This window comes from Aythya ferina (genome assembly GCF_964211825.1).
Source record: "Aythya ferina genome assembly, chromosome: 16".
Taxonomy (NCBI): Eukaryota; Metazoa; Chordata; class Aves; order Anseriformes; family Anatidae; genus Aythya; species Aythya ferina.
In genome coordinates, this window is record NC_140315.1 from 15,915,326 (window position 1) to 15,942,337 (window position 27,012).

Here is a 27,012-nt window from a genome sequence, read left to right on the forward strand (position 1 = left end):
CTGCTGCTTGGGGACACTGGCTGGCAGGTGGTGAGCAGCTGTAATCTGCATCACTTGCTGTTTTATAGTTCTTTTCCTTTTCTGTCCCATTAAACTGCCTTTATCTCAACCCACGAGCTTTATCTGTTTCCTGATCCTCTCCCCATCCCTCCGGGGTGGTTGTGTCGTGCTGTGCTGCCCACCAGGACAGCTCCCGGGCACACCTACCTCAGGGCCACCGTCCGCAAGGGAGAGCAGTTCAAACTTAGGCCGGGCAAGGCTGACAACCATCTACTTAACAGGTTTTACTAAATACATTTTAATTCGCCACCACGTGATGCTTTAATTCACCACACGACATTGAAATTCATGACCACATGACACTTTAACGCACGATATTTCAATCCACGACCACCCCATGACATGTTATTCACTTTACATGTTGTTCACATGGTGTTTTAATTCACGTGCTGTTTTAAAGCATTTTGACGCCAGCCCGGCGCTGTGGTTGCTGCCTTGGGGCGGCTGCGGGTGAGGGGAGGATGAGGCAAGGGAGCAAAATGGCGGCGGGCGACTATGGCGTGGGAGGGGGTCACGATGACGTCACGCCACGGCTCCGGGCAGTGACGTCACCGCGTTGCTACGCGACGGGCCCACAGCTCTCGCGCGACAACGCCCCCTCCCTCCCCGCTCCGCTCTGCGCAGGCGCGCCCTCCCACCCCGCAGCCTCCCTCTCGTTCCCCACCATAGAGTTGGCGGAGGCGCCGGCTAGAGCGGCCGCGACGCTCCCGGAAGTGGCGCGGTTTGAGCCGGCGGGCGGCAAGATGGCGGAGTGAGTGCGGCGGGGGGCGGCCCGCCGGGGGGCGGGGACCGTTCCCCTCAGTGGAAGCCTCCCTGCGCCCGGCTCGGGCCCCCGGGGCAGCACGGGCGGCTCCTGGGCCTCGGGGCTGGGCTCTGCATGGGGGGGGGCGCGGGATGGTGTGATGAGCTGCGGGGAGCAGCCCGGGGGAAGGCCGGGCCCTTGGGTGGGCCCGAGTGGTCCCTGGGTGGGCCCTCAGTGGTCCTGAGTGGTCCCCGAGCGGCTCCCGCAGGCCGTGGGCCCCGGACGCTGTCAGGCTGGGTGCCGCTGCGTCAGGCTCTCGCTGCCTCCCCCAGCTGCGTTGCAGGGTGTTTGGTGCCAGCAGCGCACGAAGACACTGGGCAATAAAAACCTCAGTGTATACGAAATTCCACCATTTGTCCGGGATCAGAGAGCGCTTCTGGAAGCAGCCTGCATGTGTTGGTTGTGGCACAAATCGGTGTGATGTGGGGTTTGTGCATGCTGTTTCTTGGCTAATTCTTTGTCATGCTGCTCCCAGCTGGTGTAATCACATGTTGTGTAATCCTGACAGGTTTGCAAATGTCACCCATGAAGCCATCAATGTCACCCTCCGCACCACGCTGGCTGCTACCACCAAGCTGGTGGTACCTACACCTGCTAAACCTATCCTTCCAGTGCAGACTGGAGTCCAAGCACAGCAAGAGGAGCAATCTAGTGGCATGACAATTTTTTTTAGTCTTCTTGTATTAGGTGAATGATGAACTGAAAGTCTCTTAATTGCTCTTAAGCATACTCTGCATGTGAGGATGTGGGCTGACTTTCAGAATCTTTTTCTCTGTGAAACGAAGTATTGTATAGGCACAAGGACTGAGAAGAGTTAGGTGTATATACACATATAATTAATCACCTGGCCTCCCCCAGACCCATTGAAAGAGAGGCCCATTGCAGACCTTTTCACGTTGATCTCAAAGTGCAGACAACATGTTTAATTGGCTTCATGTTCTTAATCAAGCACATGGCATATGTGTATGTATGAGAAAGATGCTGTCAGAACACCCTGTGGTGCTTGGATGTCTCTTTGAGGAGAGAATACTGGATGGATTTCAATTTTGATTGGTTGTAGCACTTCCAGACATTGCTCGAGATACTTTGTTATATAGGGCGATGCCGGACAGTTGGGTTTACCTGCACGGGTACTAAAGTACAGTATCTATTTGTCTGGCTCTGTCAGGTTTCTAACATTCTTACCAGTGCAAGAGCTACTTGCAGATTGCCATAGTTATGCTAACATTGTTACACATACAGAGGGATTTTGAATGGCAGATGCCCACCCAATTCTCTAGTCTAGCCTGTCATCTTTCCTTTAGTAGAATATAGCTGTCTCCTACCATCTGCTTAGAGCAATGCTGTAGTCAAAACTGTAACAATAACAAAATTTTCACAGAGGATTACTTGTCTGTTTTCTTTTGTGTGTGTGCATGCTTGGTTTCTCCAAAGCAAGCTTTGCTGAAAGAACCTTTTTTCTGCCAGACAGGTCAGCTAGTCTTCCAAGTGGTCACTCTTGCCTGTAGCAAATGAAGGAAATAATAGTGAAATGTGGAGCTGAAAGCAGATCAGAAACTTCTGCAAATCATATGGATTAAAAAATAAATAAATTATTTCTACAGTATCAGTTTGTCTTCAAAGAGGGCTGATGTTTTCCCAGTGGTCAGTGGTCTAGTAGAATTTGAACAGAAATGAAAGACCAAAGCAAAATGCAGTAGTTCAGAAAACTTGTAAGATTAAAGTTAAAATTTCTAAGTATGCATGTCTTGTGGATTTTAAAAGGTCAGAAGAACATTAAGAACAGAGCTATCATTTATTGACTGTGTTCCAGCCTGCTTATGCCAGTACGATAGCTTAATGCATCTTGAAAGCATCACCCTCAGGACAGAGGAGTCCCATGAACAAAGTAGAACTAGTATAAAAGCTTATTGTTCGTAGTTACTGCCATTCATAGTAATCTCATTTAAGAGCGTAGTAAGGACAAACATGAATGTGCCGACAACACTCAAATCTGGATGTTATGCACTGTTATGGCCTTTAAGATGTTCTAAACTGGGATCAGAAGTAGATCTGTTCTGAGCTGCCTGTGTCAAATTCAAGCCCCAGATTTAAAGTCCCTGAAGCAGTATGAGGTAGTTTCCAATCCCAGATTTCCCATGGCTTGTTCATCTGTTCAAACACCACTTCATTTTCAATAGCCCACTGAGCCAAAAAGTCATACCTGTCTGTTCTGCTGCATCCGTGGGATCCAGGAATTCCCTTCTGTCACGGGTGTGCCTACGGTACACTTCCTTAGGGGGACACTTGAATATTCTTACAACCTGTCCAGAATCATGCTTCTTCCAGCCTTTTGCCTGTTTTACTCCTGCTATGTGCAAGTGCCTGGGGGAGATGGCATGCTGCAAATACAAACTGAGCAGTCCTACACAAGGAATAGGTGACAAGCAGCTAAGGAATCTACTGGGCTGCCACACAGTATTTCTGGTGGTGGGAGGTGCTTCTTAGGCCATGGTTGCTTTTTATTTTATTGTCAAAGTGAAGTAAAAATAGTAGAAAGAAGCTGGCACTTAGACCTGCTAAATGGAAAGCATATTTGTGCTTGCATTGGAGTTCACTGGAAATCTGCATGGTACAGATACCTTTATGGATCTGTCACGGGCAATAGCAGTATGGAATGCTTTTAACACAGTAATCCTAAATGTCTTTGTTGGACGCATATTATTTGTGCTTAATGGATAGGAAATTGGTCAAAACTCAGTAGTACTGATGGACAAGTGTACAAAAACTGCTTGGGGTACGTGATGAGGTTATTGCTTCAGCAGTTTGGCAGCTGGCAGTCAAATGTCTGAGTTGTTAGTTCCTGAACTGCTGCAGTTCTTAGTACAGTATTTAAAGTAAGCTGTTTCAGTCTGCGTCAAAGTATTATGCTGTAAACACCGGTGTTTGAAAACTGATGGGTCAATATTGTGAAGATTGGTGGAGTAGAAGTGGAGTAAATGTAGGGAAATTAGTCCTGCCAGTCTTCCTGCATGGAGCTGTCCCTGCTTGTCACTCAGAACCCGCAGTTATGGCCACGAACAATTTGCATGCCAGTAAGTGAGCAAATATGGTGTATTTCTTGAGGCCTTGCTCAGTCTGTAAGCCCATCCTTCCATCCGTTCACATGCACATAAATAAAATGTCACACTTGTATACGAGCAGGGCGTATAAGATAACAAGGGCGAGAATGATCCGAGTGATTCCAATTCCCTAGCACAGGAGAGGAGGACAAAAAAGAGTGGTAGTTGTATTTATGAGCTTTGTACTTTGTGATGCTGTACAGTGAATGCAGATCATGATGGAGGTCCCAGTAGTTCATGGGTGGTGTGAGCCAGCAAGTCACGCCAGAGCTCTGAGTTCCTGGTGGAACATATTGCACCTTTCAGACTGTAAATTAAAAGCAGTGTTCTGAACCAGCTGCAGCGTGGCTGTTGTGTTGTTGTTAACTAGGAGGAGCAGTTAAACTGAATCACCAAGAGCTGTTCACGGAAGCGAGGTCATTGCAGTTGCCACTGGGTTTGTAAACTGCACAGTTTGAAACAGTCTCTGCTGCGTTTGGCAAGCCACAGTTTGATTCCACCTATGAAATGCTGTTGACTGCTTGAGCTTCAGTTGCTTTCTGTCAAAATGCGAGCAGTAATTGTTTATATCCTAGGCCATTGCTGAAAGATTTTGTAGTGAATAGAGCAAAATGCATGTATTGCGGAGATGCAAGCCAGATGTTTCTTTGTCTGACTCTTAGTTGAGCTAGATTAAAACGGGAGAAGAATTTCAGTTCAACATGTAGAGTGTCCAAATAAAAATTGGTAGGAATTTAATGATCTAGATTGATGTGATAGATTGATGTGAGTCAAGATATTTAAGCAGTTACCAGTCCTGCAGCCTCATAGCACCACTAAACATGAGCAATAGACTCTTCTGAGGTTCCCAAAACAAGAAGGAAGCAGCCATGAGACTGTTACTGGAACTAGGGGGTGGAGGGGTTGTGCTATCTTTGCTTTTGAAGATTTCCAAGCTCAACTGGATAAGGCCATGGACAACTTCTTTGACTATGAAGTTATCCCTGTTTTGAGTAGTAGGAGGTTGGATTAGATGACACAGAGATCCCTTCCAGTGTAATTTTTTTTGGTTCTGTGATTATACATTTACATAAAGCCCATTTCCTCAAAGAGAGTCAGGTACAAAAGAGTATAGCTCTGAAATTTTAATTGAGGCTATGTGTATATGTGCTTACATGTTTCACTTCAAAAATGTGGAAATGTTAGAAAAAAAAAAAAAAAGATATTAAAACTGCATGTTCTGTATGACTGCCATTTTTCACAGCTACTGTTCAGAGAAAATTTTCTTGTAAGCTGAATCAGCCTCTAAGAGTAGCAATATTTGTATTTTTAGAAGATAATTTTAAGTGCTAAAACTTGCCTCAGTTATTTTCTGTCATTTGTAGATTAATTTAAGTATTTCATTGAGAATTAGGAACCTAGAATTTGGTTATTTTCATCATTGGTATTCTACTAAATCATTAGGAAAAGATTTCCTGCATGCATTTTAGAAATGCTACTTAAAAGCATATGTTATTCCCTGCTAACACTTCTAAATTTTCTACTTTTTTTTTTTTTTTTTTTTTTTATTCCTTCACAGCTATCTGCATCATATTGGTGCATTTACTGATAAAATACCGACTGCATTTTTTACCAGAGAGTGTAGCTGTTGTTTCTTTAGGTGAGTAACCATGCCTTTTTTATATCAGATTTGTGTTAATTCAGAGATTCAGTAGTCTGTGCTTGAAATTCTGTGCCTTTGTGTGTTAGCCATCACTAGAAAGATGTGGAAAAGTGGATGCAGTGAAGAAAAACAACTAATTCAAATAATTAAACTGATGAAAAAAATCAAGAAATAGGCATAGGTACAGAGAGTGGATCAGCAAAATGACACATGGGCCCTATAGGGGTGTCATTACCTAGGTATTTTGGCAACAAACCTCCATTCTGGGCTCTGCAAGGTGGGATAAAGCACTGACAAAGCACTCCAAATCATTCCCTGGTGGCCATACTCTGGCCTTGCCTTTCAAATGGTACATGTGTTTGTTTCAGTATCTGTAGGATTATGTCTATATATGTGATTTAGTCCAGGTGTGGATATAATTGTATCTTCAACACTTGCCCAGGACTTTCAGATACTTAGTTATAGTGTGCTAGATACTTAACTTTCCCAGTAGTACCATGACAAGAGCTATTCCTGTGACCTGAGGTAAAAGAACGCCACTCTTCATGATAATCACGTCCTTGCGTAATTTGTACCAAATCTGGAGTATTCCTAAATCTGCAGTTTTACATTATGATAGTTTCACTTAGTTGTGTGCTGTTGCTTCTGATTTATACATGTGTACATGAGAAGGAGATCAGGCCAAATACATTCATTATTTTCTGTACATAATGTGTAGCAATGTTTAAAAACCTGGTTTAACTAACCCCAGGAAACAGTTTTCCACCTGTCTCTGAAACATGTTTACCAGTATCAATGTGATATTTTTGCTTCTATTAGGAGTGACACTTTCACTGACAGCCCTTCTAAAAATACAGCACAAAGAGAAAGATGCTTAACGATAATCCTGACACAGTGTGGAGGAATGTAATACTTGCTGTATGGGTAGATTTTTATCTTTCTCCTGGGCTATGCTGTAATTTCTGGTACCTTCTTCTGTCGTACCTCTTCACTGCATTTTCACACCATTTCGCAATGGGAGGAAATAAGCTTTCTGGTGCTTGTGTAGTACCTTGCACTTTCTCGAAAACAGGAATCTTCTGGCATCTTTTTGGTGCTAGATTGAGAAAATCTTAAAGCTGTTACTTAGAAGAAAAACACATTTTTCCCAAGGTGTAACACCCTGAATTTTTAGTTCTCTCTATTTGATGCATGCCACATCACATTACCAGCATAGGAGAAGGTGCTGAAATTCAAAGAAAGATTGTCTTACAAGGTCATATTTGAATTTTGACATTTCTGTGCAGCTGAAAAACAGATAGATCTCTAAGAAATCTGTCATGGTGATAGTGTGGATTTCCTGGGTATTGTATGCACACCTCATCTTTATAGTAGCAGCACCCATCAGACTTCTTGTGTGGTTAGGCTTCTATCTACATGGAAAGATCAGAGCTGCTCTAGATCATCCTGACTTCTTCATCCTCATGGAAACTGTGCTTTGATTCCCTATTAACACACTTCTCTTTCCTCTCCTTCTTACACATTGCCAGTGACAGGTGAGATGTTTTGTTTGATATATCTTCCAGTGTCTTGAAAGGTTTCAGAAGGACTTTACTGTCTTTTCAGTATCCTTTGGTTTTGTACAGAAAGGTGAAAAGTGTTAATTTGGTTTCTAATCAAGTTAGTTACCATTGTTATTAAATAGCTAATTAAATTGAAGCATATTCCCCCATTTAAAGTGCAGCACTATATTGCTTGCTCTTGCTGGCTTAGTTTTGGATTTTCTTTGCTATCATTGCCATTATTCTGCCCCAAGCCAACTACTGGGCACCGCTGAAGTGTTAGGGAAGTTTGTGTCACTGCTCCTGCTGAGGGTTGCAGGGAGCAGCAGAGGCACAGACGTTCTTCTCTTTCCGTTTTCTGTTCTTGGCATCTGAGCAGCAGGGCAGGGAGTTTTAGCTGTGCTGATATGTTCTGTGCTCCCGTCACTGCCAACAAAAGCCTGTTAATGAAACTGCTGAGTTTTCTTGCTATGGCTGTCACTATTACTCAAGATCAGTAAGGAACATCAGTGCATCATTTGAGTTTTCACACAGAAGCCGCATAAGAAATTTGCACAGTTCAGTTTTCAGTGTGCAAACCATTGTGTAGCTGTAGGCTGCCTCCCAAAGCAGACTGGATGATACCAGCAAATGCAATCCCACTAAGTCAGGAGAATGTTAAACCCAATAGCAACCAGGCTAACATATGTCCGGTGTCACTTAAGCCTTATTTATTTAATTTATTGACTCAGTCGTATTTAAACTACTGTGAGCTCTTCTGACAGGCCATGGCATCTGTATAATCACTGGAATTGGCAGCTAATTGCTGGGCAGTGAACCTCTGTTACTGGTAATGATCTACACAGCTGCAAGAGCACAGTTTGAGTTTCAAGTATCCAGTTTTGCTAGCAGTGCCTGAAGTGAGGTGTGTCCTATTTTAACTTGTAAATTAAACAAATGTTCTTGGGCAGTTATTGAGGACTAATAAATGTGGCAGCTGAGCAGATAAGTAAGGTTTTCACAACTGTTTTTCCTGCCATTGTCTAAGCTGCTCAGAAGATTGTGTTTTACCATTTCTAGTGCATATTACTCTCCTGGTGAACAGGGCAGGAGCAGGTTCTCTAAGGGTAGATTTTGATCTTCATCCTTAAAAGGTACTGGATTTTGTTGGTAAAAATAATTGCCAGATTTTTTTTTCTCTCAGATTTGTTCCTGAAGGTGTTTGTACTAAGAAACTTTTTGTAATGTTATCTAAGGAATGAGGTTAACTCTTACAGACTTAACTTTCCAATTAGCCTCTTGACAAAAACACTGAACTGATCTTGCTGATGTAATCGATGGAACTGTCTGAAAGAAGACTGCTTTCGTTTACCTAGTGATAACAGAGGAGTAGTTTGTAAAGATACGTGGGGCAGGTTGTACAAACCATCATCAAAGTTTCATTCTGCTGCTCTTAAGCCATTGTGGTGATGCATTATTTTGTGCAGCCCTCTTCCATGACTTTACATAGCGTAAAATGCCACAACAGGCAGCTAGAACTAGCCTGTACTATAGGAAGATTTAAGTTGTGTAGTTCCATCTCATCCTTTTCCCTTAACCTCTGCTGTTGCCTTACACTTACATTGCCGGTCATTTAACTTTTAGATATCATGAAAGGATCTTCTCTTTTTGTGACACTGTTGTTAGGATCAGTTTATGATTAGCTCTTCTTCCAAAAGAGATTGGGACTAGCCATTTACTTGGGTGTCTTGAGCTCACAGGATACGGATGCCTAGCCCAGAGCCTGCAGACTGGTTTTGCCTTCTCCCAGTGGTCCCATTTCTCACAGTTGTGCTGGAGCCCTTCCACTTCTGCAGAAGTAATTTAAGGGATTCTCATTTCCATTAAATCCCCTCAAAACAGAGTTTTATGCAAGGTTTATCAATGCAAATTCATAAAATACTGAAAATTTCCTGGAAAGTGCACTTCTTGGAATCTGTACCTTCAGATGTATAGGCTCTGGTTGTTGGCTTGTTTGTTTTTTTTTCCCTACATAAACTTGTTGAATGATACAAGTGTTGTCTGTGCCAGCTGAAGAAAGTGTTGCTACCCTGCAAAAATCAGAAATGTTACAGTCCGTGACTTCTGACATCATTTCCATCCCAGAATAGAAGGTCTGACTGTTAGTACTGAAATCTGTGTTTATCTGGCATGTGAGTGGCTGCATCTGTATTCTGGCCTCCTTCAAAGGACACCAGACCTTTAATGTTCCTTCATTAACGTTTTGTTCTTCCTTTCCATATAAAGCATTTAATGGAACAAGTATTTCTATTTTCTGGAACCAATGCCTTCACATATTTTTGTATGAAAGAAGGCTTAAGCCTCATGGCTTTCTGTGTATGACACATCCATCAGCAGTAATCCATGTGATGCTATTTGTAAGGCTCTTTTGATAGCTATGGTATGAGGGAATGAAAAACACATGGGTTACAGGAAAGCACACTTAACATTTCTTAGCCACTTCTTACCTTTTATTCAGTGTATTTCACTTCTATATCCCAGTGTTTGATTATTAAGCCTTCATTCTGTAAATAATAAAAAGATATATACAGAAGAATATATATACATATATAAATGTATGCATCTGGAATCTGACCAAAGACAAATTCCTCGTAACTCCTTGAATGCAAGTAATGACAGGCTAAGAATTATCTTAGCCTCCAAACAAAATCGTGTTAATTTGGAGTCTTCTGACTTATCTGTTTTAAAATATGTGGGAGGAAAGAGCACAATAATCTGTAACCAATGAGTTTGCAGCACCCTTGATAAAGTTCTTTTATACCTAAATTAGTATTTCTACATGACTTAAAATACATGTAATCCATTTGGGAAATAGTTCTGATAGTATCTCCACCCTGATCAGAATTTGTTGTCTACTCCATTGCCAGTAAGTGCTATGATTTCATTGAGACAAAATTCACCTCTGTGGAGATGTCTTTGATTTCACTTAAGCTGTGTTAATGCTGCAAATAGCACTGAAATGACATGGCTGTTTTGTGCAATTGCACAGCTATCTAATTAATAACTTCCTGATTTTTTAGGAAGACAGGACAAATTTAATTTGAATGCATTTTAGATGAAAAGCCTTTCTGAGCAGTTAAACCGCTTACCTTGAGGAACAGCGAGCACAGTACTGTCAATACATGTGCTCACTATTTAGATATCCTAAGCAACAACCTTTTGTGTACAGAAGCTGTGTAATTATGTGACATATCAGAAACTATCTTATATCAGACCCCATTTGTGATTTAGGAATGAAAGACCTGCTGCTTTATGTTTTGCCTTGTTTATACTTTTAAAACTTCGTTGACTGAGAGTCTGTAATAGTTAATGGAAACAGTGGTGTGTTTTGTGAATTTTTAAGAATATTATCTCTTTGTCTCCTAGGTATCCTTATGGGAGCTTTTATAAAAATCATAGAGGCTCAAAAGCTGGCCAACTGGAAGGTATATTTGAAGCAATTAATTGTTAATTACAGAACGATCTCTGAATGTTTGAAATAAGACTTAGTAATATGGGTTTCTTTAGAGGTAATTTCCAAAAATTTAGTATTTTATACTCTATGCCAAGTATTTTATTTTTTTTTTAAATAATAATGCAACCAAATATTCAGAGTCATGATCCTGCTATTCATTTTCTTCACAATATTTTTCCTCCAAAAGAGGTTCCTATGCATCTTGCAGTGTGGGACCAGTTACAGTTAAAAGTATAGCAATTCAATTATTTGTCTTACATAGTTATTGGCTAGATTTAGTCCTTTTCTTCTTTTAGGAGTTAATTCTGTAGGTGTTTTCTTAAAAAAAAAAAAGTGTGTTGATACACTGTAAAGTTAGATGTTTTACCTGTGGATGTTAATGTAGGTTTCACAGAGGAAGAAAGCAGCACTTCTCCAGAATAGCTGTGCTAAAAATTACCTTATTTACTTAATTTATTTGCATATACTTAAACCTGTAACATATTATGAGGTTGAGAACAAACACTTCACAGAGCAATCCATTCAGCATGGCACATTTCTTGGTACTCCAGAGCTTCTTAGGGAAAGACTGCCAACAACAGTGTGCTTGAAGCAGCAGGATTTCTCGCACTGAGACAATGGAAATGTGATTTGAGCTTTACTTCCAGCAGAAAATGTAAGCAAAGCTGCTGTGCAGAAGGATGTCCTTGTCCTGGAACTCCGTGATTTACTTTATACAAGGAAGTAAATGTTAACAGAGATAATAACCAAACACGTGTGACTAGAGAGGTTGTGGGAATCTCCATCCACAGCAATACTCAACACATGGCTGGATAAAGCCTGAGGCAAACTAAGTTGCTCTGAGTTGGCCTTGCTTGAAGTAGGGGGTTGGATCAGAGACCTCCAGAGGTCCCTTCCAACCTGAATCAATGTGTGATGCCATGAGATCTTACGTGTTTCTGTGTGGACCTACAGAGACTTTGCCAGGGAGGGAGAATCCTGGCAGAAGTGTCTCCAAGAGGTGAATTCTACAGTGAAGCAAGGATTTTGCCTCCTGCAGTTTATCCACATAATCAAAGCAATGAACTCTTCGTTATTCCTGCAATAATAATTAATGTAATATTTAAATTGTGATTTTGTTTAATAGGATCCAACAGTTTATTCAAATTAGATCAGTGAATTGAATTGCCAGTTTTAAACAGGGTTTATATTACTAAAGTAAAAATCTTGATCTGAGTAGTGGATTTTAATCCTAGCTTGAAGCTTAGTATTTCTTGGCAGTTATTTTCTTAAAGAAAGACTTTCTTTCTCCTCAGTTGAAACACATTAAAATGTTATAGATTTTCAATCAGATGTAGCTTTTTAAATGAAAATGAAAATTTTTTAAATGTGATACTTTTGATACATTTTTTCATTATTATTTTTTAATAATTTCCTTTGGGAAGATTCAGTGTTATTTCAGTAATCATGATATCCTTCAAACTATGCTTCATTTTTGTTTTGCAGGAAGAAGAAATGTTTCGCCCAAATATGTTTTTTCTGCTTTTGCTTCCACCTATTATATTTGAATCTGGATATTCATTGCATAAGGTTAGCCAATGCCAGACACTCATTTTTAAATGTTGAGGTTTTGTTTGAAATAGATTCTGCTTTCAGTTATTGTAGTGAAATCTAGAATAATCGCACTAAATTCCATCATATTCATCATCAGGCAACTGAGAATGCAAAAATAATAAGCTCCTTCAACCCAGAATGCAGGGAATGTAGCTTGTTATTGTTAACTGAATGTTGGCAAGGTAGTAGGTGCAGCACAGACGTCATTTTCCTTGGTTGAAGAGGTTTCTTACCTCATTGGAGCTGTACAAGGGCTGATGTGAAGGAGGCAAAATTGGAAGGAGTAGGAACAGAAGTGGGAAAGGTGGGGTCGCTCCTTATGTAAAGAAGTGGAAGGGCAAAAAAGATTGCAAACAGTTCCACTGTTTGCCTGAGAGGCTGTGTTTCCATGGACATTTCTGACAGTGCTAGTTCTGGCAGAAGCAGTTCTCATCCACCCCGTGTGCTGCCTTTCTGTTTAAACTGTACTGCGGAAGAGGGAGAGAGCAATGGGAGATAGAAGTACTGTGAGTGGTGCCATTGCTGAAGACTTTTCTATTCAAAATTACAATCTAAGACATGGACTAGCAGCTGGGCTGTTTACAAGTCTTTTTCACATGCCCTTTCTACAACAGATGGATTCATTTACAGTTCCATCAGGTATGTCCAAGTGATTCTGAAAATTCAATTGCTCATCTGAGGATTCGATTTTTGTTATAGTTCCAAACTGACATCCCATCCTGGATATCACAGGGTTTTGCAGTTGTCCTCAAGAGAGCAAGCTCCTCAGGCAGATGGTGTGGATATATGTCCTGGGATACCTGGAATAAAACTATTGAAGCCTTATTATCTCTCAAACACAGCTGTGAATCAGAATTTAATTTAGATGCAAACCTGAAACATGACTTTTCCCTCTGTCCATTTTCACTGATTTACTTAATGTGTTACTGTGTTCCAGGGCAATTTTTTTCAGAACATAGGCTCCATCACGCTATTTTCTGTATTTGGCACAGCGATATCAGCTTTCATTGTAGGTGGAGGAATTTATTTCCTGGGCCAGGTAAGAATAACTACTTTGAAGCACTTACATTTATGCTGCTTGCTCTTTGAAAGCCTGTTTTTCAAGAACAGACAAACATAGTGAAACTGAATTCCTGGGTCACAAAGTCCGGTTCTCTGCTATCATGCTTTCTCAGAGGCAATGTAATATAATCCCTTACATGCTTCATGTTAAAAGCAATTAAGACTTGAGCTGAGTTTTGTTTTCTTTTGCTTACTTGATCTTCCCACTGGAAGGTTGTTCCAAAACCTGCCTTCTAGAAGAGCAATCTTCCTATTTCCGGTGTTAAATTTACTTGTTCTTCAGTTGACAGCTTTCTTTCACTTCTCTGCTTTGGTGTTTCCTCTTAGGTTAGTTAACCCAATACATAGATGTAGATGGTTATGTCTTCTCTGAGACTTTGTTCTGTTAGGCTAAATGGTTGATGCTTTTTGTCTTTGCCTCTCACATTTCTGTTCCTTTGACTGCCTTGGTTACTTTGCTTACTTGTATCAGTTCCAGTTTTGTCTGGTCTTTCCTGATGGTTTGGGGTGACCAGAATTGTAACAGGGTAATGTTAGGTTGGGTAACATTATTACTGTGTTTTTTATTATTATTACTTCTTATATTATTATGGTCTGTTTTTTTTTGTTTGTTTGTTTGTTTTTACCGATAATGAGCTTAAGGTTTGATTGATGCTTTAATTGTAAAAATAGCAGCAAAATACAACTGATTGTGATTCTTTTCTGTTTTGCCTATTTCAGGCTGATGTAATTTATAAACTCAACATGACAGACAGGTAAGCTCTTGGGGAAATGGAGTTGTATGTGAAATGGAGCACTTGTCAAGATAACACTGTATCTGGGAAAGGCATTGTAGTTGGCAAGCTTTTCTGGTTACTCTTTGGATTGCTTAGATTCAATATTGTGTATTACGCCAAGAAATTGATCTAATGCTTCTAAATCCTATTACAATGCTCTTATTTCCAAATAGTATCCTGTGCTCAGTGATTTTTCCAGCCAGGAAATACACTGTTGTGGTTTTTTTTTAAACAACCTTTAAAGTTAAAATATGTAAACTTTGATTGGTTGACATGATTAATATGTATGAAAAAGGCATAGCTTCTTCATCCAAACAGTGTCTTAAAAGATGTAATGAGCTTTTCAGTATCAGTAATGTAGATTTTTCAAGAACTTGGCAAAGAATCTAATCAGGTTCTTAGGAGGACACAAGCCCAGAGTTAATTTCTGCATTATTTTTGTATTTTGTTTGCTAGTTCATTGTATGGCAAAATATAGCGCTTTTCTGTTAAAATCCATAAATAAGTCAAGTTGCAAGCAGGAAACATAACAAGTAAAACATGCATGAACAGCAAAAATCTTCCTTATTTGTCCCAGTGTTTGACTTTATGCAGCTGAGCAGTCCCATTGCCTCTGTATTGTCTATTCTTGGATTCCAAAGTAATGAACTTTTAGCTGTTCCATTTAGATGTTGCCTTTTAGTACTCCTAAACAGGTAACACTATGCATATATGATACATGGTTTTGGCAGTATCTGTAAAATTGTTTGTTTTTTCTTACTTAGTTGGAGTGAGACATTAGTACTGTTGTTGCGAGCTGGGAGCTACATACTTCTCAAACTTCTCTTCCAGCTAGACAACAACTTTTCTCTTTGAAAAACAAAACCATCTCTTTGGTCACATCAAGTTTTTATTAATGGGAAGAGAGCTTAGCTCTATAAACACTGTAAGAAATAACATCACTGTCACTAGTTTTTCATATAAGTTGATTAGGTATATATTTTTCTTTCATCTGGTTTTCTTATCTGGTTTCTTTTTTTTTGTTTTGTGTTCTCCCAGTTTTGCATTTGGCTCTTTAATATCTGCGGTTGACCCTGTGGCTACTATTGCCATTTTCAATGCCCTCAATGTGGATCCTGTACTTAACATGTTGGTTTTTGGAGAAAGCATTCTCAATGATGCAGTCTCTATCGTTTTGACCAAGTAAGTGCATTTGAACAATACGTGTAAGGAAACAGCAGCCACAGTTTTTTCTGTTGATTGGTTATTCAGATATACAGGAATTCTTCAATCTGTTTTTGGAACAAATCATGTATTTCTGGTACAATGCTGAATTTTGCACTATTAAAAGCAATTCAGAGCATAAACTGCATAGGCAGGAGACATTAAATGGTTGTCTTTTTGCAGCTCCCTCAGCGCCTCATCAAATTGACCCCAGGTTGTTATGTAAGTCTGCAAGTTTATCATCTGTCTTTCCATCTTCAGGTCCTGGCAACATGCATCCTTTCAAGCTTGCACAAAAATATTTATCTTGACAATTTTGCAGCTGTATCTCCTGTATTGTTGGCTTATACCCAGAATCACATTTCAGTCTGTGGGGGATGCATTAACATCTATGCAATAGGAACTTATTTTGGGGCTATCACAAGGAACAAGAGCATCTGATATCTTTATCATTTATCCATGATAGTTCAGTGTGGCTAAAAGAGTAAAAAATAGAGATATATAGCCATATTTTCATATTATTGCTAAAATCAATAGATATCACTGTGCACGTATACGAGTAGTAGATCAGCTAAGAAGATAGAGAAGTTAGAGTAATTTTCCTGTAATCTAATAGCTTTTTTAATATAGTCACAGTCCCTTTGTGGAAGACCGTGAAGACTAAGAGTAGTCAAATAGAAAATTAGTTAGAATCCATACCTTTTTGCATGGAATTCTATGAAAGATATTCCTGAAATTCAAAGAGATTTATTCTGTTTCCTCTTAAGAACGTCTTTGTTTTTCTCCAGTGACCTTCTTGTCTCTCATTCACACCTAAATATTTGATGAGACGTGTCCTTGTTCATTTGTTTTTCTCTGAGGATCATGTGATCTGACCTTTCTCTTTCATGCCCAGAGTTTTTACCACAGCAAAATGTGTTTTCCTTTCAAAGTTTGAAAATTGTTTTGTAATATTGGGCATTATGATAGCCTATTTACACCATTCTGAGAAGCTTCAGAAGACCAATGCTGGATTTCCAGATTTTTGGCAGAATTAGGTTTCCCTTTGGGGATTACACTAAGACTTGATTTAACAACTTTTGACATTCCTCTTGTTATATATATCACAGTAAAAGCCTTTTAAAAGTACTAGCAGCAAAGAAATACAAGTCTTTTGTTGTTGTTGTTCTCAAAAGCTGTCTGTCTCTTTTGGATCCAGGCTTAGAATTTATAACTGTTTCTTTTTTATTATTATTTTTTATTTATCCAGCACTGCAGAAGGTTTGACAAGAGAAAATATGTCAGATGTAAGTGGATGGCAAACCTTTCTACAGGCACTGGGATACTTTCTTAAGATGTTCTTCGGCTCTGCAGCACTTGGCACGCTTACTGGCCTTATTTCTGCATTAATATCCTTTTTAAATTTTGGTGATACACAGATGGAAATCGGTGAACTTCAGCACTCTAATAGTATTTTCTCTCCCATATTTTCCAGCATTCCTTAGGCGATGTTTCTTAACAGAGATTGTTTTGTTGGCTGAGGATTTTCTCATGCTTATTTTCTTTTTGTATTAGTATGCATGGGTGTATATTAAAAAGCTGCATCAAATTTTTATGAGCATACATGTAATTAATGTCTGAAATGCTGTATAGTAGCTTATATTATGTGCACTGGAGTGTTATAAAATATGGTAATTATTTTGCAAATTCAAAATGCATTAATTCAATTTCAATACTGATCTGTTTTTACAAATACATGGCTCATTTTCTACATATATAAAAGTTAATTTAAAAGAAAAAAAGCTCCTTTTGAGTCAGACCACCTCATCTGCCCCTGTGTATTCATCCAGCTGAATACAGATACTATTCTATTTGTTTTTACGTGGAGTTATATTTTGCCTTTTCCATTTGCGTGCATTGGTTGCTAAACAACCCAGAAGCTTCTCTGCTGAGATAAGGAAAGATGTTTGTTTAAGTCAGGTACCTTTGCTGAGAGCTTGCTTTAATGTTAACATTGAATTCACCATAGGTAGCTTTTTTGTTCTAGGCTCATGCAACAGTTATTCATGTCATCTGGGACATACTGTTAAGTATTTTGTTTGTAAATAACAGGAACAGATTGATTAAATACTGACATGTTTCCTCTTTTGGTTCATTAGTCTGATTCCACGAACTTTTAAATTATTCCATACATCACAATAAAAGAGGGAGACAGATGTTTAACGTTTCTTTGACTGATACCTAAATGATACCAAGAGAAAAGCTGCTTAGTTGCCCTATTACAGTTATTTGTGCCTCAGAGTTAGATTTCCCCCAAACATGCAAAATTTCAGCGTAGCAATGGAAATTTCTTAATATTTGCCAGCAGATAAATATGACTGAAGGTTGTTGCTGGTTCCTGACTCAGGAGGAATGTGAACTTCCATGTCATGGGCCTTTTATCCTCTGAATTTTACCAGAGATGGTAAGTTAAGAGTTGAGAGAAGGACATGATTCAAGGAATAAGTGAACATGTCTCCTCAGTGTTAATATTACTGCAGATCTGTCACATCCATTTTAAAATAACTAGAAGTCTAGTGACTGACCAGAAAAGTTTATTTGCATGCTTATCATGGCAAATAACGAAACAAAATCTGAGGCAAAATCTACTTCTTGTATTTACCAGCTGTGCTGCAGAACCACACATGAGATGCAAAGCTGAATTTGCAGCCCTTGACAAATGCCCACACTTTTGACTTTCAAATGTGAAGTAAGTTTTTAAGTATCTTAAATATTTAAGACAAAAATACATTATTTTTGTTAAAACAGAACTGAGGGCTGTTTTATTTTTACTTTGCTGTATTTACTTTGTTTTATTTTTACTTTACTCCCCTGTTTTTAGGAAAGCCTTTACTATTTAACAATTTTCTGTGGCTTATTTACAATAGTTTTGGAGAAGAAATTTCAAAGACTGAGTGTGTAGGGAGATGGCCTTTGTAGATAGATAAAAACAATTTAGCATTTTTTGTCATTATTGTGTAGGTACATCAGTAGCAGAACTTTTCTGCCTCTAAGTCTGTCCATTCTGACCGGGTTCTACCAGTGGTAGGTTCTTTAAAAAACACTCCTTGTAAGAAATTATTAATCTTTCTACACCTGAGTCATGGGACAATTTGTAGACTTTATTAGCTATCCAGTAAGCATGTAGTGAGTAAGATTAAGCAGCATCATTGTTTTGTAATGGAATGGTAACAATTTAAATTTTTCTTTGGATTTTTTTACCTTACCTTTTCCATAACCTTTTTGTGTGTACGTGTTAAAGCACATTGATTTAAGGAAGACACCCTCCCTAGAGTTTGGGATGATGATTATCTTTGCTTACCTTCCTTATGGACTTGCAGAAGGTATCTCACTCTCAGGTGAGTAGCAAAATGAGTATGTGCAAGTTTCTCTGATAAATTTGAGTAGGGTTTTTTTGTGTGTCTAAGAAGGCCCCTGTTTTTCTTTTACATGTTTTCTCATTTAACCTGTGCTCTTACTTTTGACCTTGCCTTACTTTATGGGAACACTTATTCTCTACTAAATGTTGTAAATGTATAGAAAAGATAATAACGGTTTTCATAAGCATTAGCTAGCCAGTGCAAATGGTGTTCTCTCAGTTACCTCTGCCTAACACAGAGGTTGGATTTGAGCTGCATACTGTGAGGAGAGCTTAGCTGTGTTAGCTAACTCAGATAATGGCTGTCCTCCTACCCAGTAGCTGTTTTTTTTGCACGTCCTTCAGTGAAGTTAGCTGAGACCAATGAATATTTTATGTATCTCTGGACACCAGGTAGCAGTTCTGCTGAGGGCCAGGAGAAGAGGCTTGGAGATGAACTTTTTCATTCTGCAGAATCAAGTACAAAGACTGGGGTCCAGTTCTGCTGGATACCTGGATACCCAACATCCCTGACCTCTGCTGATTTAACTGTTTTTTGAAGGCAATCAGCTTCCTGTCTCATTTCTCAAAGGAAAGGGATGCAACAGTTAGTTTAATTCATACAGCTAGGGAATCTGCTTGTTTCTTTTCTTTGGTATTGTTTTATTTTTAATTTCATAAAGTTCTTGGTGTATATGTTAAGAATGTGAGGTAGATGATGTCAGTTGCTCTTCCTATATCCACCAATGCTGTAACTCCATCATAGAAAGCCACCACATTGCAGTTGATTTCTTCTGGGTCGTGTCAATTTTGGTCAGTTTTGTCACAAAGAATACAGCAGTTGTTCTTGAAGTGTGCTACTAAATTTTTCCAGTCCTAGCCATCATCTCAAATGACATCTTTCTCTGGTGTAAGTCTTTGCAGCAGCTGTGGAAATTCTAAAACTTCCTTTAAGATATCTAACTCCCTATGAACAGCGAACAACTGACAGCTTCTGTGATATGTCTTGAGCAGTTAGAGAAATAGGTTGAGATTCAGATTCTTCTTTCCCATAAATAACCAAGAGCTGTTAAGCAAGGTAGATGGCAAAATCCCAAAGATGCAAGAATACAGTGAAATCTGAGACATCTGTTCTGGCCTATGATATCAGCTGCTGTACCTCCATCCAAGCTGTGCATGTCATTAGGGCAATTGAACTCTACTATGGTAAATTAAGTGGCTATCGTTAATTTCCGAAACCACCTGTAGTAGCTGGTGTAGTGACCTGTATGCTGGAGACAAGGCACATTCTGCACAGTAGCATTCCTTACAGGCCCTACATATCGGGCTCTATCACAGAAGTTATTTTTGCCCTGAATTCTGAAGTCTCAGTAGCTTTTCTCATTCTCAGATTGATAGCAAGTTGTGGGTAGGCACAACTTAATTTTTATCATTTGTTACACCTTACGGGAGTGGATTCACACCCATGCATGCCCTGTTGTTCTCATTCTGCTTCTGGTGGAGTGATTGATTGGCTGATGAGCATGTAGGAAAGAAGGACACACTTTTCTGGGAGAGCTAAATCAGTTCTCTTGCCCCACTACTCTCAAATTGTTTTTATTACTTCTTGATCTCATCTGTCTATGGGTTAAGGAGAATGAAAGGCAGGAAAAGCAGTCAAGAATCAGTTTATTATTTCCCTTATATGGGAAAACATGCCAGAACAGGGATTTATTCTAGCTTGCATCTGACCTATATTGGACCTCCTAGCATTTAATATGACCAGTGTAATGAAAACAGCATGAATAGCGGTGGCAATGGAAACCCCAGTCATTGCTTCGTAAGCTTTTGCATTAATATGGGGTGTAAATACAAACAGCATGCAAACTATTCTTCTGTTGACTGCTGCATTTCCTTTATAGGTATCATGGCAATCCTCTTCTCTGGCATCGTCATGTCCCACTATACACACCATAACCTCTCCCCGGTTACACAGATACTAATGCAGCAGACACTGAGAACTGTTGCTTTCATGTGTGGTAGGTGCTACCTTTGATATATGACTAATACAGTTTAAAAATTAATTTGCATGAAATGGTGATTCCAATGGGAGTAGGAGAGATGTGAATTTTCCTCTAGCTATTCATATGTCAGTGGTACATACCTTTAAGAGAAGACTTCCTAATAGTGCAGGCTGGGAGGCAGTCAAAAGTCACCTTTCCTGCCATCCTGGATAAAACATACAGTAAATCTTCTCCTTCTCCCATCCTGCAGGCTCCTGCTAAGATTTGCAACAAGATTGATAACCAAGTAGAGATCTCTGACTCGTCTGGTCTACTTTTAGTCATAGTAGATGGATTCTTAGCAGTATTTTTCTGTAAATTATTTTGGATATAAAAAGCTGCTTGCAAAAACGATAGCTTCCCAGATTGAGAAGTTGGTTTTGGAAGCGGTCATACAGGCAGCGCAGTGTCCTGTAGCCTTTCTGTTGGTTTATCAATGGAAAACTTCTGAAGAAATGACTTGATTCAGTATTACAAATATATCCCCCTGTTTTTTAGGGGATCACATGAACATGTTCCATACTGTTTGCAGAAAGATGCATTTGGAACATGGTCAGGGAGTGACATTGCTGCAAAATCAACCACATGAGCACCAGTAGCTCATCAGGTTTTGTCTTAACCTGTTACAAATGCTAAAAACCGTGCATTCATTCAAGTCACCAAAGGAGTTAATTTAAGCTACTGTGTAACTTCCTACACATTTATAGAAAGTTTTGGCTATGCAAATGGAAGTAGCCAGTACCCAAAGTATGAGCAGTAATGCATCATGCTGCAGTAACTCAGTTATTGCTACTGTCTGTTTAAAACTTTCCTGTTTGTAACAGCCTCTATGGTAAGAAAGCTACCTTGCTAGGACATCTACCAGAACAGTAGACTTAGGAAACAGCCTTACTGTGAGATTCTGTAATGCTAAGAGGTTGGTACTTTGGAAATGAAATGTTTGGATGGAAATAGTCATTGTGCATTGGTGGTATTATTTCAGATTTCCAAACATCACTTCTAGAGGTTACTAGAATACACAATGGTTGGTAGATCATATAATGCAGTATTACGGTGAAAGTTGTGAACTCCTGCAGTTTATAAGAACTGAAAGTATTTATAAATTGGACACTTTATATTGCATGTTGAGCACTCTTATATGAGACTGTGCCTGACATCCCAGTTTTATAGAGAATCCGATTTAAAGCTCCAGAAGTTGATAGTGGTTACTCCTTTAAGCTTGTGTTCTACAGCTTTTCCTATATTCTTTAAGTAAAAAAACCTCCTCAGTCTTTAGAACAAAGAAATTTTTTTTATAACAGGGTTTTGCTAGCTCATAATAATTATGAATTTACGGCTGAAAAAAGCCTGCTACACACAGACTAAAGTGCAGTCTGCCAACAGTGAGTATCTGTCTTTTTTGCATAATGGCATTCATGCTTATTTTGAGCATTCAAAGGCCAGGAAATAAATATAAATTCTACGTACCATATGTAATAACTTGTAATAGGAATAGAGAAGGTTTTATAGAATTCTTTATTTCAAACGTGATTTTTCTTTTTCAGAAACATGTGTTTTTGCATTTCTTGGCCTGTCAATTTTTAGTTTTCCTCACAAGTTTGAAACATCCTTTGTCATCTGGTGCATAGTAAGTATGTACTTTTTTCAAACTTGTTTAGGTACTTTTTAATGGTATTTGTGGGGAAAAACAAACTCTTACAATATTTTAGACTATTTGTTGGGTTTTATAGGTTTTTATAAAAATATATTTATATTTTTATATATTGCACAAAGTTAATTCTCACTAATAGCATGAAATTATTAGTTTTGTTGCCAGCACTGTGGTTGTATGTACACAGTTCCAGTTTACTGTTATTTTGGAACCCCAGTGTATCGGATTTTTAATAAGAAGGAAAAGGACCCTACTTGTTTTGAAGCCTGCTAGATTTATTAAAATAAATCTCAAAAGATTTTGAGATTATTATAAATGCCAGTTTATGCCAGAATTCATTTCCCTGGAAAACAATCTTGAGTTACGTACCTTTAGCTTCATACAAAAAATTTGTGTGAGTGGGCAGTTTGCAGAAACAACCATGCAAACTAATATAAACTTGGCTACATTTTGTCACTCCAGGACTACAGCTTTTGTGCCTTTCTGTCATAGGTATTTGCAGCTTGTTTATATTAAACCAATTTAGTCCACACATCACATCTTGACTCTGAGCTTGCCATCTTCAGAGGTAGCCCTTACTCAAAACCTCTCTAACGTCTATTCACTCTCACTTCATTCTTAATTCTTTTTCTTTCTTTCTGTATTTCAGTGTAGGGTTTTTTTGTTTGTTTGTTTGTTTTTTGTATTAGTACTTTGGATTATGTTTCACGTGGGATTTCCCTACATCTTTTGCTGTTATAACTAATTGAAACATGAAAAGTACATTCTCTTGACAGAGTGAAAAGAGGAAAATAGGAATCCATTTCCCATCACGTGCTTCAATGTATATTAGTACATTTTAGTCCATGGCTAAAAGGGAGAATTGTTCTCTACAGGTTACGGATTATGGTATCAGCATGGGGAACTGCTCTTGCTGCATTGCACGTACATACCTAACTTATCTAACATATATCTAAGGTGTGAAACTTCCTTCTCTGTAGCATTGCCCTCACAGCCATAATGCACATTGAATAATTTTAGAGTGATTCATAAAAGTAAACAGCACAGCCCTTCAAGGATCCTACTGACTAATTCTAGGATATTTACCTTTGTAAGGTCTGTTTGTGGTGGAGCTTACAAAGCAATGCTCTTGTGAAAAATGGCTTTTCTGAGCTAGAGTCTTCATTGTATTCATTGATTGTCTGTCACTAAAGCAATGGTACTTTTTTTTTTTTTCCCTCACAATGTTGCTTGGATGTTTGGTGTATTTTATAAGCACACCCAGGCAAGTGTTGAGGAACTGAATTACATGCCATTTGTTCGGCTCCTGGCCTTTTTCTCTGAGGAACTGGTCCATGGGGAGACAATAGAAATATCTTAGCCTCCTAGCAGCTGTGCTAAGGGAGTGATTAAAGGAGCAGAACTGAGGAAAACTTTTACCCAAAGTAATTCTTGGTCTCTCTGGAATGCCTCCTGGGTTTCATTCATTTATTATAAGTAAAGTGGTGTCTGGTCTCTATCAGTGACAAGTCTGGTTTAATTTCAGTTAAGCAGAAAAACATTTAAAACGTTAAATTCCACATTGACTGATGCTGAGAGATATTTTTATGCTGGTTTAGCAACATGGCCTGTTTATAAGACTTGTGGGTGATAAGGGTTTATTCACCTTAGCTGGTACAAGCCAAATGCAATGCAATTCGGGCCTGGGTGACTGTAACACATCAGTCTTTTGCTTTGATTTTTGTTTTTCAGGTACTTGTTCTATTTGGTAGAGCAGTGAATATTTTTCCACTTTCCTACCTACTCAACTTTTTCCGTGATCATAAAATCACCCCCAAAATGATGTTTATCATGTGGTTTAGTGGTAAGTGAAAGCTAGAAGTATGGAGGACTGGAAAAAAATGTTTAATCTCTTTCACTTTGTGGGCTACTCTGAGAGGAACTGGTTTTCCATCTGTGGAAAACCTAACAATGTTTGCACCATTCTCAAACCGAAGTGCGATAGGTATGTTCTTCCCCCTTTGTACTAGGCGACTGGGCAGTATAGATTCCAACTAAAACTTTTCTGCAAAGAATCTGCTTTCCTAAAAATCTAGCTGCTTTAGTCTGAAAAACAATACCTGAAGGCCTTTTACTCATTTTAGGATGGTAACCAAATGATAGACAAATGGGCGTGGTATAGGATTGTAAAAATCTTTCAAAGGTGGAGGATTCTTGAGTTATCGGGGTGCTAAGGACTAACAATGGTGCTGATTCACTCTTCATTGATTTACTCTTCTCTCTGAAGGTCTACGTGGTGCAATTCCCTATGCCCTCAGCCTCCATTTGGGCTTGGAACCAATCGAGAAGCGACAGCTCATTGGGACAACAACAATCATCATTGTGCTGTTCACAATTTTGCTGCTGGGAGGAGGAACCATGCCCCTCATCAGACTGATTGATATTGAGGACTCCAAAGCACGCAAGAGGAACAAGAAGGACATTAACCTTAGCAAGACAGAGAAGATGGTTTGTTGTTGTTGCCTTATTCAGAGGATTTTTTATTAATTTTCAAAGAAAAAACTAGTATTTTACTATTTACTAAAAAGTAAAATGGAAGTATGGCATGAAAAAGCCAAGCAGTATCATTTTAAAATATCCCAAAGACAGTGCTTGGTTACTGTTTACACAAATAACTGGACAAAGAGCTGAAAGTAATTTATCTCAACTCAATCTAATTATAAATTGATCCATACAAATTAAAGTAACCTTAAAGCATAAGACAGATGAGACAGGATAGATTGAGTCATATACAGACAGAAAGTAGCTAGTGCATTATGAGTCATAAATTAATCATAAAAGGCAGATGGAAATTATTTTGAAAAAGTCAAAGCAAAGGCCATGAGAATGTGCTAACAACAGCACCTCTGCGACTGGGGTTTATTTTAAAGTCGTTTCTTGCTAAACAGAAGTACTGAAGAAAACTAACAGCCAGGCTGAAAACTCATCTGATAAAGACAGGAATATATAAAGTATCCTGGGAGCATTTTCCTGTTTTGTCCCAAACCATCAAATGGATACATGGAGGGTATTATTCTGTGGAGTCTGAAGAACAGCTTCTCTTGGCATAAGGCTTTAAGAAAGGTTGCAGCCTTCAGAATTAGTTTATTCTGTCTGTGGAAGTAGATGTCTATAAGAAGAGTGCAGGGATATGGCATGTTCTGAAACAGGGCTTATTTTCAGTAAGATATTGACATTAAAGTGTTGCTTGCTATATAAACTTATCATGCAGCTCACAAGAGGAATGCTCACATGCTAGAAATCTGTCCCTAGTACTAGTACAAAATTATGGGATATTTGAAGCCTTTTACCTTTCAGCATGAAAACGGAAGCCAAGTGACTCTGGGAGTCAACAACTGGACAGATTCATACAGCCCTAAGTCCTGGGAGGCTGAGGTGATAATTTCCATTTTGTTCCAGCATGGGAATTGGTTTTGAGAAGACATAGAGCAGAGTAGGGAGGTGTAAGGCAAGCTGGAGGAAATAACTGTGATATTTCTCAAGTTATTGCAATTTGTGATATTTCTAGGGAAATACCATAGAATCTGAACATTTATCAGAGCTCACAGAGGAGGAATATGAAGCCCAGTACATAAAACGCCAGGACCTCAAAGGGTTTATGTGGCTTGATGCTAAGTATTTGAATCCTTTCTTCACCAGACGACTCACACAAGAAGTAAGTCTTTCTTGTTTTCTTAAAGAAAAGAAACTCCATGGTAGAGTTGGTTGTCATTTCACTCTGTACCATTCAAGACTCAAGTGCAGCCATGCAACTTCTACACTAGGAAAAGAGAGCCGTGTAGTATCTTCCTTGTGTGTATGCAGAACAGCTGTAATGAAAAGCTGCACTGTAAAATTGCTGGTTGGATTAAGTGAGCATCTCTGAGGGCTACCACAATTAAAGTTAAAAAGCTGAATGGATTTATTGAACTTGCCTTTAAGCTTGCAGATTACCATGAAAAGTATCAGGAATTACTACTGATTCTAGGAAAAGCTACTGCTACCTGTGCAGAGCTTTTAAAGTGCTATCACACACAGTTGCTGCCCTTTACTGTAAATGGTCCTATGAATTCTTGAGCTGTGATTTTTCTGCAGAGTGCAGCTTTTCTCTTGGAACTATGCATAAGGATTGCAGCCTTCATTTTTATTTTTTTTTTAAAGACTTCTTCACTGGGAGATGAAGACTGTGGATCTGTAAATGCAAAGTGGCACCTGACCTGAACAACTAACTTAACACTGAGCTGCTCTGAGAGGTGTAAATACTGTGCCATTTTCACTCCAGGCCTTAGAAACCTGAGATTTCTTTGCCATGTAATTCACGTTTTTTTCTTTTTCTCCTCCAATTTGCCATAGAATTAAGCATTTTTGTTGTGTAATTAAACATTTTCTGTACAGTGTGCCCATTCCATCTTCCTAGCCTGCTCAAACATAATTTTTTTCTTATTTTTTACCTTTATTTTCAAAAGAACACTTTCAGCACTTCCCTGCAGAAGCCAGAGGGTTTTTTGTATGTTTTTAGCAAAACCAGAAATGAATCAAGAAACTAGGGCAAGCATCTGATTTGTAGTTGGTAGCCAAAAACGCAGGCAGGCAGCCATCCAGATGGCAGCCAAAGGCTAGAAAAATAAGTATGTGAATCACGAAAGCAAGCC

At 38.9% G+C, this 27,012-nt stretch overlaps 1 protein-coding gene across 7 annotated transcripts in view; it reads left to right on the plus strand.

The window, feature by feature from the left end:
- The first annotated feature begins 697 nt into the window (after positions 1 to 697).
- SLC9A8 (solute carrier family 9 member A8) overlaps positions 698 to 27,012 on the plus strand; it is a 29,302-nt gene continuing 2,987 nt past the window's right edge. The window contains exons 1-16 of one of the 7 annotated variants that reach the window (XR_014698521.1): positions 698 to 811; positions 1,371 to 1,549; positions 5,522 to 5,602; positions 10,552 to 10,610; positions 12,125 to 12,208; positions 13,170 to 13,271; positions 14,015 to 14,049; positions 15,109 to 15,252; positions 16,523 to 16,661; positions 18,545 to 18,650; positions 20,551 to 20,667; positions 22,236 to 22,318; positions 24,074 to 24,185; positions 24,609 to 24,829; positions 25,890 to 26,036; positions 26,522 to 26,671. Coding sequence is in view for 4 of the 7 variants with exons in the window: in XM_084537864.1 (XP_084393990.1) it covers positions 1,351 to 1,549; positions 5,522 to 5,602; positions 10,552 to 10,610; positions 12,125 to 12,208; positions 13,170 to 13,271; positions 14,015 to 14,049; positions 15,109 to 15,252; positions 16,523 to 16,661; positions 18,545 to 18,650; positions 20,551 to 20,667; positions 22,236 to 22,318; positions 24,074 to 24,185; positions 24,609 to 24,829; positions 25,890 to 26,036 (1,629 nt within the window). In the remaining 3 variants the exon portion in view is untranslated. Of the gene's footprint in view, positions 812 to 862; positions 3,937 to 5,521; positions 5,603 to 10,551; positions 10,611 to 12,124; positions 12,209 to 13,169; positions 13,272 to 14,014; positions 14,050 to 15,108; positions 15,253 to 16,522; positions 16,662 to 18,544; positions 18,651 to 20,550; positions 20,668 to 22,235; positions 22,319 to 24,073; positions 24,186 to 24,608; positions 24,830 to 25,889; positions 26,037 to 26,521; positions 26,672 to 27,012 lie in introns of those variants that run through there. The other 6 variants (XM_084537865.1, XR_014698522.1, XR_014698523.1 and 3 more) reach the window with 6 other exon arrangements.